Below are 13,614 nucleotides of genomic sequence, written 5' to 3'. Positions count from 1 at the left end.
AGACCTTTTCTACTGGGTTAGACCCCGTTGACATATATGAAAGATTTTTATGTGTCACAATTGTATATACGTGATGAGAAACATAGATAAATAAATGTGGCAGATGTTCCTGTCGTAGCTCCGTCTTTGCCTTATTGTAACAGTTTTGTTAGTTATGTTAATCATTACAAGGATAAATTAGGTTGAATTTGGGTATTGACTTGTTGCGACAAAGGGTATGCACAAATGAACATAAACGCATTGATATACTACATCTAGTTGTGTGTACACACAAAAAAATATTGTAAAATCCATGAGAGTCAAAATTAAAAAAACAGATAAAATTCCAAACCAAGTTCAAAGAACATGCCAAACGCTCTTCAAAGTCAAAAGATCAGACCTCTCTCTGGCTATAACAGAGCAAGCAGGAAAATAGAAAAGAAAATACAAAAACCAAACCACAGCATATAACCAAATGTGTGAACAAAGACCAAATAACGCAGAAAAAGTGGAAAACACCATGTGGGATGACACCAAGAAAAACTATGGTTACCTTGTCTTTTAGCTCTTCCAAAGCATGTGGCTAGAATCATACATATGCCTTTGTCCCTCCCTTGAATTGATGCATCTTTTTTATCTCTTTGTCTTCTTTCTTCAAAGCCCTTTACTCTTAATTTACAATCACTTAAAATTCAACAAGTTAAATGTAGAAAATAAAATTAAAAAACTTTATTTTCCCATATAAGATGAACTGATCATTGAATGCCAATACACATATCATCACTTCTTCTTGTTGGTCTTATCTTTTCCATTTGAAAAGATTAATCCAAAACCAAATAGGTTAGCTGTAGGAACATTTAACACAGGATTAAATGGAGCAGCATTGCCATATGATCCATATTGGCCCTTCTTCAATGGAGGCTTTTGATAATTCATTGAAGTTGAAGAAGATTGTGATGATGAGTGGAGCTTCTTGGATGCAGATTTCTGCTGTGAAGTCTGCTTCTGATTTTGACCCTCTTTGGAAAATACTGATCTCTTTACACTTGATGATGATGAAGAACCAGTTGAATTGCTTCTTGATAAAAGTGGCAAAGGACATAAGCTTCTGCCATAACCACTACCACAACTGCTGCTTCTCTTGAACCCCCAAAAAGACTTGGAACTCTGCTTCTCATCAGCTTCATTGCAGCTCATGTTCTTGCTTTCTTTACCGCTCTCTTTCGCCCTACTTGTGTTTTCGTCACTTGGATCAGCTGCTGCCGCTGTTGGCAGTGGAGGATGTTGATGAGGCACAATATTTTGATCCAGCTGTTTTGGGTGAGCAGACTTTTTCTTGATCTCACTTGGAATCATTTTCCCATCAGAGAAAAGCTCATCTGCGGAGGAAGACTCCTGCTCGAAGCTCTCGTGGACGACGCAGAAATCAAACTCCATGCTTGAATTCATGCTTCTCGATGAGGATGATGATGAATTGGATCTGAGAGGAGGATGGTGGTGCTGTTGTTGTTCCACAGCTGCAACATCAGATTGGCAAAGATCATAAGAGAATGAAATCCTTGGGCTCACACCCATGCTAGAGTTATCTGAACACAGCTCAACCCCCATTATCCTTGTTAAGACTTTAATCTCAAGAAAGCCAGAAAATCACACTCAGACCACATATATCAGATTTAGCAGAAACCAACAAACATGTCACTTTTGATGTAAAAACATTGACGAGTCTAGATTCTAAAGAACTTCAAACCTAACGAAGACTGTAGTTATTTAAAAAAATATCCACATCCCACATAGGAAATGACAAGAAACAGAGTTTGAATCGTAGAATAAATAGGGAATTCCAATCAACCACACACAAAAATAATGGATATATGTGGTCCTAAAAGGTTAGGAAGAGGAAGATCCAATTCTGGGTTTAACGGGAAGTTGCAGATGCAAACTTTGGAGATGATGGAAAATGTCAGTGATGATTTGATTTGGACAAGAGGAGGGCAAGAGTGAATTGAAAGACCAAGTCTCGTTGGTTGAGAGATGTTGGGTGTGTTTGAGTTTTAGAGGGAGATAAAAGCTGAAGCCGGCCTCGGTGTATGGAAGTAGTTGAGGGAGTAAAATTATTCTGCTGCTGTCCTCAAACAGGTAGGCCATGTTTCTGGCGACGTGGGAAATGGGTCCATTACCAAATTGTGTGTTTACCAAATATTTTCATTTCTTCATTTTTCATTTTTCAGCATCAACTTCCTTTGATGTGATGAGCGTACAGGAGAGAGGGTTTTCTATCATAAACAGAAACTTCTTTCAATAGGGATATGCTCGAAAATTCTTGACCAATGAGTATATGCATCCCAAGGCTTTATAAAAGTTCGAAATTACCGGCTTATTGTAATCTTGACTCACTGATGTTTCAAGTTCGAATATCTCATTTTTCGTTGATTAAAAAAGAAGTTAAAATTACCATTAACGTGAATGAGGTTTTTAGGCATGCACTTTGAACTTTATAGACCAGCTGATGAAAAAAAAGAAGAAAAAAGGCATTTATGGGCAAGGATTGGCTTACGGATCAACTCAATCAGTTCTCAATCACCTTCCCTGGAAATCAAAACTATTATTTGGCAAACCGAAAAAAAAAAAAAGAAAAAAAAAGAAAAGAAAAAAGAAGAGAACAAAAAGCAATAATCAAACTATTAGGACAATAGTCACTCAACAATGATACCTAATGTATGGTCAGATCAATTAAATTCCTGTGGTTAAATAATTTAAATAATTGTTATTTTCGTTCCATCTATTAATATTCGTTTTAAGTTGAAACCCTACATGAGTTCATCCATGGAATGGATCTGATGTATTCATGGACTTGATCATCAACCTTTTGCATAAATGTGATACTAGTTCTAGTTGGTAGTTGAATAAACACCTCTTATGTAGCGAGGTTGACCTAATGGTTTGGAGTATTTACTCCCTCAGACAAGGTCCTGAGTTCGAGTCCTAGCATTCGTGTAGTGTGTGTAAGTTTAGTATGCTATTGGCCATCTCAATTAATGTAAATACATGGACTTAGCCAAGTTGGCTGAAGCGGATGTGTTACCTATTTGCACTCAAGTTCGAATTCCCCTCCTCATAATTTAGATTAATTAAAAGTAAATTATCGCTTGTATAAAATTAAAAAAATTCACAATTAATTCTCCGACAAATATTGCTTATACATAAATTGAATTTGGGCACTCTACTCATTATGTTTATGTGGTGGTTATGTGCAATGACACAGGTTAAGTTTGGGTTCAGAGTTTATTATGCGAATTTATATTAGAATGAGATGTCAGTCTTCACAATTGAATAGCAACAGCTGAGATGTCAGTCTTCACAATTGAATTGAATATTTTTAATAAACTACCAATATGCCGAGATGGTATAGCATATATTGATCTCCCTTCGTTCGTTTTTACATTATTAAATTGAATCCCTTTCATCAATTACCAATTTCAAGCTCATCATGGTTAGGAAATTGAGGTTTTATTTTAAAAATGATGTGTATAACTTGAATCCTTTGAATGAAATTTTAATGAAATATCACATGGAGGAAAGAAGTCAAGCAAATTATAACAGAGGATCTGAATTCCTCGAACTTAGTACATCTTTCAACATTGAGAAGCATAGTATCTCGTTAAACTTAATAGCTAATCAAAGGCAATATACTTTTTAAGCATGCCCTTGTATTCAACTTATGAGCATTAAAATATTCTTTAAGTTAACTTTTTATCCTCGGATAGATGAACCTTTTTCCATGAAACAAAATAAAATTTAAAAAAAAATCCCCTCAAAATATCAAAACAAATTTTTACGGCTACATCCATCAAGAAGTTTTTTTAGTAGTAGTCATAACTAGCCAAATGGGTTAAAAATATTTGATAAAATAATTGAATTGGCTAATGAGTTTAACATTTCCTTCCTTGTATTTCATTATGATTTCTTTCTTCTCTTTTTGGTGAAGGGAGGGGGGGAAGAACCCCTAACAACCAAAGAAACTAAACAACACCAGTCATACGAGGTTTAGACAACCTCATCAAGTCATTCACCAACACAGAGTCAATCCAATCAGGAGCCTCATCAAGCAGACACAAACCCAGATCCAAATGATTTCTTTCCTTATTTTGTGTAGGTGAGTTATTATGATGTAATTAGGATAAATTGCTTCACAATGTGATCCTGCTTCCTCAAACTGAAGAAGAAGGCAAAATTGTAGCAATGGTCCCTCAAATAAGACCTCACTTTACTTTTCGTTCCTCAACCTCAAAAATTATCATGGTCGTCCTTCAATTAGATATCGCTTTGCACCACTCGTCCTTTCCGTCAATTTTGTTAGTTTTTCCGTTAAAATTAAGGGCAAATTGAGAAATTCATATCAAATATTTATTAAATAAATAAACTATTTAAATAAAAATCACACAGCCACTACCATAACCCCAACAACCACCCCCCAACAAAACCCCAGCCACCGTCTTCCCCATTGAATCGGTCCAAATCGAGTTTCATTGTTTTCATTGGTGGTTGGGGAAAAAAAATAGTGAGGTGGTGGTGGTGGTATTGGGCCTGTGGAATGGTGCGAGAGGTGTAACTATGGCCAGGGATTGGCTTACGGATCAACTTAATCAGTTCTCAATCACCTTCCCTTTATATCGTTAATAAGGAAATCAAACTATTATTTGGCAAATAAAAAAAAGAGAACAAAAAGCAATAATCAAACTATTAAGACAATACTCACTCACCTAATGTATGGTCAGATCAATTAATTTCCTGTGGTTAAATAATTTAAATAATTGTTATTTTCGTTCCATCTATTAATATTCGTTTTACGTTGAAACCCTAGGAATGGATTTGATGCATTCATGGACTTGATCATCAACCTTTTGCATAAATGTGATACTAGTTCTAGTTGGCAGTTGATTAAACACCTCTTATGTACCGAGGTTCACCTACAATTTGTAATGTATAAATACATCTAAAATGCTTCTCTTAAAAGTTTCACAATTAATGAATATATGGGCTTAGGCAAGTTAGATAGAGCAGATGTGTTTCCCATCTCCATTCAAGTTCGAACCCCCCTCCCCATAGTTTAGATTAATTTAAAATAGATTATCACTTGTAAAAAAAAAATAAAAAATTCCACAATTAATTCTCCAACAAATATTGCTTACATAAATTGAATTTAGGCACTCTCCTCATCTTGTTTATGCCATGGTTCTGTGCAATGACATCTGTTATGGGTTTAAGGCCCCGTTTGGTTCACGGAATGGATTTGAGGGAAAATCATTTCCCATGTCAGTTTTCAAGGAATGGGAATGAAAAATTCCTTTCCCACGTTTGGTAATATCGGGAAAGTAACTGGGAGATTTCACTTTGTTTCCTTTCCCGTGTTTGTTTTGAGTAGGAATGGAAAACAAAGTTTGTATAATTTTCCAATTATACCCATATTAAATCAAATAAAAAAAGAATGCATTTAATCATATGTTGTAATTATAAATTGTTCATAGGGACAAAATAGTCATAAAAATTGTGCATTGAATATTGGCTCATTTTCCCAAACTTTTCCATGAGGATGGAAAACAAAACCCAAGTTAAGAGGACGACTTTACTTTCCCCCTACTTTCCCATGTGACAGGCAACTATTTCCCATGCATAGACTTACCAAACATAGGAAAACAATTGAATTCCCATTCCCAAGCCTCTTTTCCCATGAACCAAACGGGGCCAAGGGTTAAGTTTGGGTTTAGAGTTTATTATGGGAATTTATAGCAGAATTAGGGAGTTGAGTTTAATCCTTGAATTTGGTGACTTTGATCCAAGTCCTTTGACTTTTGTGCCACATAGGATTACATTCCTTGTTTAATATTGTCTGATGTAATCTTTTTATTTTTATATTTTTAAATCATTTTTTATTCCAATATTACCCATTATCTTAGATTACTTACCTTAATGAGATAATTAACTAATATTATAGTATCCACAATAAGCTTCCTAAACCACCTCTTTAGCTAAAATTTAGGGAGGAATTAAAAAAACCCACTTCCAACCATGCTCCCTATTCAGCTCGTAAAATAGGGAGACCTATAGGAGCTCTTAAATCTGAAGAGAGAGAAAGGACTCCTAGTGACTCCCTATAATTAAATGCTTCTTTATTTAATTTATTTTAAGCATTTATTTAAAGCCAACTATTTTTTATTAGTGCTTTTGTGTCTACACTTTATTCAAAAATTGAATTAAAAAACATTAAAAACATTTATGACTCTTTAAACTACGGAGTATGGTTGGAGTTGAAATTTTATAGAGAGCTCCTAAAATAGCTTTCTAGTGTTTTTAGCTAAATTATAACTTAAAAATAGAGAGTATGATTATGGATGCTCTTATATTTCTTTCCTTACCAGTTTACCCTTGAGCACATAAAACGTAAGGAATAATGAAGTTATTAATTGTAGCAAAATTTATGGTGGTTTTGTAATAAATTACTAAATTTATGATAAGTAAAGCACCTAATTGGGAAGATTTTTTTCAAAAAAAAATGTTGTACATTGACATAAGAAAGAGATAATGGAGTGAGTTTAGTTCTCAAAGGAAGCCAAACACTCGTTAAAATAGATGAGGAAATAATGGAGATTCATACAGATTTGGGGTTCATCCCAAGGTGCAAATGACCAGCTGAAGCATAGTCATATCCATTTGCTATGCTGTCATGGTATCGACTTCTTCTTCTTCTTCTTATTTATTTATTTTTTATTATTTTATGTTGAATATATGCCCAACTTTGAATCAGGTTCAGTCATTTTGTTCTTTATAGTTGTTCTTTTATGTATAGTATACCTGAGTTATAGGTAATACATTTTTTAATATATTTTTTTCTTCATATATATATATATATATATATATAAATTTAAATTATAGGTAACATACTCCCTTAACAAGAAAAGAAGTTATTAATTGACTTGTGTTTTTACATACATGAGATATAGGTACCACACCTTTTTGCTTTTTTGTTTATGGATCTAAGTTATAGGTAACATACGTTTTACCGCTTATCTTTTTTATGTACCTGAGATATAGGTAGCATTAAATTTAGATTTTCAATATGTTTTTCTTATTTATCTCAAAGGATAAAATTGACACAACAAAAAAGTTCATAAAGTCAAAGGACCTACATCTAAAACCAAAAAACTGTGGACTAAACCCAATGACAGCTAATCGGATCTGAATTCCTTCAAACTTAGTACATTTTCCAATATTGAGAAGCACAATATTTATTGTTTCACCCCTTGAAACGGACGCTCGGTCTCACTTTACCCCCCTTGAACTGAAATTTTCTCACTTAACCCCCTGAATCTCTAAACATTGTTGAAATTTTCTCACTTTACCACATCCGTCCATTTTCATCCACAAAACCGTTAAGTGTGCTGATGTGGCATGGTCATTCTAGTAATTTTAGTTCCTTATCTTCTCTCTTCTCTCTCCATTTGTATATATATATATATATATATCTCTCTCTCTCTCTCTCTCTTGTGGTGGTTTGGGTGTGTTGACTAAGTCCATGGAGGGTTAGGTTTGGGGTGGGGGTTGGGTATGGCAAGGGGAGGGGAGAGAAGAGAGGTAGAAAGCAAAAAGAGGCAGAGAGAAGAAAGAAGAGTGGAGAGGGAGGAGGGGACGGGAAGCGATGGAGGTTGGGTCCGGGAGGGGAGAGAAGAGAGAGACGGAGGGATAGAGAGAAGATAAGGAGCTAAAATTACTAGAATGCCCATGCCGTGTCAACATACTTAATGGTTTTGTGGATGGAAATGGACGGAAGTAGTAAAGTGAGAAATTTTAGCAATTTTTAGAGATTCAGGTGGTTAAGTGAAAAAATTTCAATTTAAAAGGGTAAAGTGAGACCGAGGATTCATTTTAAGGGGTGAAACAGTAAATAAGCTTTAGACTTAATAACTAATCAAACGCAAGAGATTTCAACTTATGAGCATCAAAATATTTTTTAAGTTCAACTTTTTTTTTCTTCGGATGGATGTACCTTTTTCTATGAAACAAAATAAAATTTAAAAAATCTCCACTAAAGATGAAAACAAATATTTACGGCTAGATCCATCAAGAAGTTTTTTTTAGTAGTAGTCATAACTAGCCAAATAGTTTTAAAAGATTTGATAAAAATACTTGAAATGACTAATGAGTTTAAAGTTTCCTTGGTTGTATTTCATTATGATTTCTTTCCTTATTTTGTATAGGTGACTTATTATGATATAATTAGGATAGAGTGCTGCTAAATAAACCCTAAAATTAATTGAGTACACCCTGTAATCTAAGTTAACCTTAATATTTTAATCAAAATGTAAGATTAACTAAGTACACCCTATTTAACTACCAAAAATAGCCCTAGTACAACACTCTAATACCAATCAACCAGGTTTCTCTTTCTACATGAATCTGTGCCCTCTTTTCAGATTTTGGGTTTCATCAAAATCTTTAATTTCGTAATACCAATCCTAAACTAGTACTCGCTGTGTTATTCGTGAGCACCAAGCAATACGAAGACTTTTCTATGTCTGATAAGGGTTGAATATAGTGAGTAAGGTGTACTTATTAAAATTTTATTTGTTTCACAATTCAATATATCCATTTTGGTCATTTTATATTAGGATAAATTAGCAATTCAATAAATAGTTTAGTAGTAGGATGTACTCAGTTAATTTTAGGGTTCGTTTAGCAGCACTCTTAGGATCAATAGTAGGTGGTGTTGGTTGGTTTAAAAAGGGATATCTTTTGATGGAGTATGGGGAAGATTTCACGGGGACCATTTTCATTCACACACGCCTGTTTCCCTCTTTTCGGCCGGGGCAGCCGAAGGAAGGAACTTTTGGTCCTTTTTTTTAAAGTACGGGGTGTGCCACCACCCAGCCCCGAATTTGGACTTGAATGGAATGTGAGTAGATGGATGTGTTGCGTCCGAGATCTGTCTTTAATCAAATGATTGTTCGGCCGAGTAAGGAACTTCCTCAAGGCCTAGGTTCTTTTACTACATTGGGGTCAAGGCTTTATGTAAACGACCAAATGATGTGGAGTAGGTGGAGATGAACATTGAAGGTGAAACATAATGAAACGAAGAATAAGTGCGTAAAGTAAAGGTGCTTAAACTTAAATATAATTTAAAGACAAATGCATAAAGTAAAGTGTGAAAGAATAACGTAAAGATAAGAATTAAAGTGCGATAAAATGAATCAAAGCGATAAATAAAGCAAGAACGAAATGAAAGCGATAAGAATGATAAAGTAAAATGAACTTGAAATTAAACTTAATTGAAGTGCGATAACAATGAAAAGCAAAGCAATTGAAATAAACTTGAATTTAAATGACAAGAAAAATAAATTGAACTAGAATTTAAACTTATACTAAGAAAAGGAAGAACTCACTACACTAGGTGCATGAAAAGTAAAATCCTAAGTCTAGGAAAAGAAAAGTGCGAGATGAAAAATAGGTTTGTCTGTCTGATGTTGTGTGTTTTTTGTCTTCGTTTGGTGAGGTTTATATAGGGCATTCGTCAGCCCATAGGCTGGCCATTGAATGGCCAAATATCAACTCTTTTTAAAACTCTTTCCTTTTGAAGCCCCTAAAATCCGTGGATCATGTCGGCGGAGATATTATGGTTGCTTGATTTTCTCTCATTTTGGAAAATTCTGAATTGTCATCAACCGTCTTGATTTCTTTCCTTGTGAGGCCTCCGTCACGTGCATACTGACCTCCGGAAATCTTGGGCTCGAATTTGTGGCTTGAGCTTGGACCTCCGAGATTTCATCTTGGTGGAACCTCGTACCTTTTGAAGTTTTAGAATTCTAGAGTTGGCTGACCATCCACCAAGGTGGGCGGTATGGGAGCTCCAAATATTTGGATGTTGGGCTTGCCTATGTTAGACTATCTTTGAGTTCTCAAAATATTTGAATATTGGGAACTCGGAAGACATACTTCCTGCCGAACAACTCTTTCGGTGGAAATACCTCCCGCCAAACTTCAACTCTCTCGGCCCAACTTTGCATGCCCAAGTGTTGCGATATGGCACATGGGTGCGCAAGGAGAAAATCCACCTCGGCCCAATTTTTTGCAAGAGGACTGGCCGACCAAGGTATTTAAGGAGTGCCCGGGCACTTTTGCAAAAGGAAACGTTTGACTAATTTTGCAAGGATACGCCCGGCCACTTTTGCAAAGGGAAATGCTTGACCATATTTTTGAGAAGGCACCATGGCCTTTGAGGAAAACACCTCGGCCACCTTTTTGAGAAGGCATCTCGATCGCTAGGATTTCTTGGCTACTAGGAATCCCTCGGACCCTAAAAACCCTCGGCTGCTAGGAATTATCGACCGGTAGGAATCCCGCCGCTAGGAATTCCGCCGCTAGGAATTCTTGACCTCTAAGAATCTCGCCGCTAGGAATTGCCCCACTAGGAATCCCTCCTCGGCGGATTGGGTGAATTTTGACCACCCTCAAACAACGCCCAAAAAAACTAACAGAATTGACGAAAAGGACGAGTGGTGCAAAGTGATATCTAATTGAAGGATGGCCATAACAATTTTTGGGGTTGAGGGCCAAAAAGTAAAGTGGGGTCTTATTTGAGAGACCATTGCTACAATTTTGCCGAAGAAGAAATATAGCATTTGTTATCCTATATCCATGTTTTACAAATTTTACCCTCATTAAAATTTGTTTTTAATAGCCAACGAGGTTTTGCCCTGTGGAAAAAGGTCTTGATTTGCAGACCAATAGTCTCAGGTTCGAACTCCCATGAAACCTAGGTGGTCTGTGTAAGAAACCCCCTCCCCTTGTAATTTAGACTATCACTTATATTAAAAAAAAATTATTTGTAATAAAATTTAAATAAGAAGTATCTTCACAATTTCTCTCCACTCTCCCTTCTTCTCTAATTACTGTCATCTTCATCATTCTCTTTGTCTCTGTTTGTATGTTTGACATTACTATCGCTTGTAATAAAAAAATTTATTTTAATAAAATTTAAATCAGAAATCTCTCCACAATTTTCTCTCTACCCTCCTTCCTCTCTAATAACTACATAGCCTCACTCTATTTTTCTCTCTTTGTATGTTTGACATTACTTTTAGAATGATTAGAAGCACTTTCAACTTATGACATACTTAGGACTGCTTCTCTAGGAAGCACTTATGCTCATAAAATCTTTTATTATAAAGACATTGAAATTTTCATAAGAAATTCAAGTACTTTTTGGGAGTACTTTCTAAAGAAGTACATAACAGGTGCTTCTCTAGAAGCGCTTCTTAATTTTTTTGCCAAACATTATAAGAAGCAGTTTTGGTTGTCAGAAAACACTTTTAGCCTTTCCAAAATCACTCCCATATAGGAGTGTTTCTGGACTATAAAAGCACTTTTCAGTGCTGTCTTGAGAAGAACTTAGCATGTTTTTTTTTTTTTTTTCCAGGTAGCACTTGATTCCTTTTTATAAAAACTTTAACATACTTTTAACAAAAGTGCCTATGAGCAAACATGCTTCTTACATAAGCACTTACAAACAAGTTCCTCTTACAATAACTACGCCCTATGCCAGTGATAGGTTTTTTGAAATACTTTAACATACTTTTAACAAAAGTGCCTATGAGCAAACATGCATCTTACATAAGCACTTATAAACAAGCTCCTCCTACAATAACTACGCCCTATGCCAATATGGAGGCAATCAAACGATTAGTCTAAGAGAATCAATAGCCTGGAATCCTCCAGATATGAGAAAATTTCAAGTTTATTGAACTTCAAAATGATAACATAATGCCCTAGCCACATGCTAAAATTGGTTTAAATACTCCTAGAAACTCTAGGAATCCAAAAGGAAATAAAAAGGAAAATTAACAAAAGTTTCCAAAAACTAGAAAAATATTAAAATGCCTTTTTGGGCTGCTAAACAATCTCGAATACCCAAAAAAGCCCTTATGTAATAGAAAAGCAATGGGTTTTACTTGTGACATTGTTCTCTTCGAAACAACGGGTCATGGGCCCAAATTCGAGCTCAGGGCCCAAACTTGTAACTTTCCGATTTTACCTTTGCACGTGCTACGCTCCAACGCCTCTTCTATTGCTTCAGCCATATGTTCCACGTCATTTTTATATGCTGACTGAATTTAGATGCATGCATGCAGAGTCATGTTGTAGTGATGGCCTTATATATGGGCTTTAGGTAAGGTCTTATTGCTTAACGTAACCAATTTGATCAAACGATTAAGAGATATGGCCTCACCTAAAGACCATATACAAGGTCCTCACTATAGAATGCTTACTCCTCTGGGTTGTAGCCTAGAGCAACCTTTGGCCCTCACTATAGAATTCTTACCCATTTACCTAGCCTCTTTTCTATTATCATCCTTTTTTATTTTTTGAAAATAAAATAAAATAAAATATATTGTGGTCTTTGTTGTAAACTAAAGAGAAATTGGAGAGGAAATTGAGATAGAGAAAGTAGAGAAACTGATCTCATTATTGAATGTTTTGATCTCTGTAATCAATCATTGTTACAATGAGAAGGAATCCTTTTGTAGGCAAAGTTTTCTTCCAACGTGTGGGGGCCCCCTTCCAACATGTGGGCTCCACACCTAATTATTTACAACACTCCCCCTTGGAGACCACAAATGGTATGAAATATGTCTCGTTAAAAACCTTGCCAGTAAAAACCCAGTGGGACAAAAACTGGTCGAAGGAAAAAAGAGTACATAACCATGAGTAAAATAAAATTCTGTGTATATGGACATGCGTGCGACACTGCCTCGTTAAAACCTTGCCAGGAAAAACCCAGTGGGATAAAAAACCTGGACGAAGGAAAAAGAGTACAGTGTGGAAAGGTCTGTTTGGATGGCACGCTCCCCCTGATGCTTGGCATAATATCTTGAAGCCATACTGTTGATCATCTGTCTGAATATCATAGTTGACACTGCTTCTGTGAGTCAATCTTTGAGCGACACTGCCTCGTTAAAACCTTACCAGGAAAAACCCAGTGGGATAAAAACCTGATGAAGGAAAAAGAGTACAGTGTATGAAAGTCTTTATGAATACCATGCTCCCCCTGATGAATATCTCCCCCTGAAAACTTCATGACTAGCTGTTTCCAGTAAGCGTCCATAGAGATTTCCAGAGTCCGCATATCTAATAACACTTGGGCTATTTATAATTTCACCCAAAAATATGCCCGTATATGGTGTTATGCTTAGATAGCATCAAATATGCCTCACATCATCCAAAATGATGGAGTTGAGCTCTATCTGGAAAATACGATGTCCGGTCCAATATACTTCCGGAAAATCCTTCAAGTGTCCAACGAATAATACGCTTAAAAATGCTTCAATACTTTCTTAGTATAAGCAATAATCTCGTTGGCATAATGCTCGATCTTTTAGTCGAGACAAATATTTATGGAACTCTTGAGAAGCTTTAATGTGTTTACAAACATATTAATGTACTCACTGAGGCAATTTATGCATATTAGTATTGAGAACGGATTTTGTGCTTCAGGCACATGTCATTCAGGGACTTGCTTCATGCAATTTCAATCCTTTCAAGGATTTTATTTAAAGGGATTAAACTTTATGACACATTATATAGCTT

The 13,614-nt window shown here is 35.6% G+C and overlaps 1 protein-coding gene across 1 annotated transcript; it reads right to left on the bottom strand.

Moving 5' to 3' along the window:
- Positions 1-305: 305 nt before the first annotated feature.
- On the bottom strand, positions 306-2,158 carry LOC117622087 (suppressor protein SRP40). The gene has a single exon (XM_034352622.1). The coding sequence runs from the start codon at positions 1,585-1,587 to the stop codon at positions 760-762; it is 828 nt and encodes a 275-aa protein (XP_034208513.1). The 5' UTR covers positions 1,588-2,158; the 3' UTR covers positions 306-759.
- Between the last annotated feature and the right edge of the window lie 11,456 nt (positions 2,159-13,614).

Source organism: Prunus dulcis, chromosome 3 (assembly GCF_902201215.1).
Source record: "Prunus dulcis chromosome 3, ALMONDv2, whole genome shotgun sequence".
NCBI classification, from domain to species: Eukaryota; Viridiplantae; Streptophyta; class Magnoliopsida; order Rosales; family Rosaceae; genus Prunus; species Prunus dulcis.
This window is presented reverse-complemented; position numbering and strand designations above follow the sequence as displayed.

What these genes read in the sequence shown, in the direction of transcription:
- LOC117622087 (XM_034352622.1), bottom strand. Translation starts at nt 1,587, where the DNA reads ATGGGGGTTGAGCTGTGTTCAGATAACTCTAGCATGGGTGTGAGCCCA.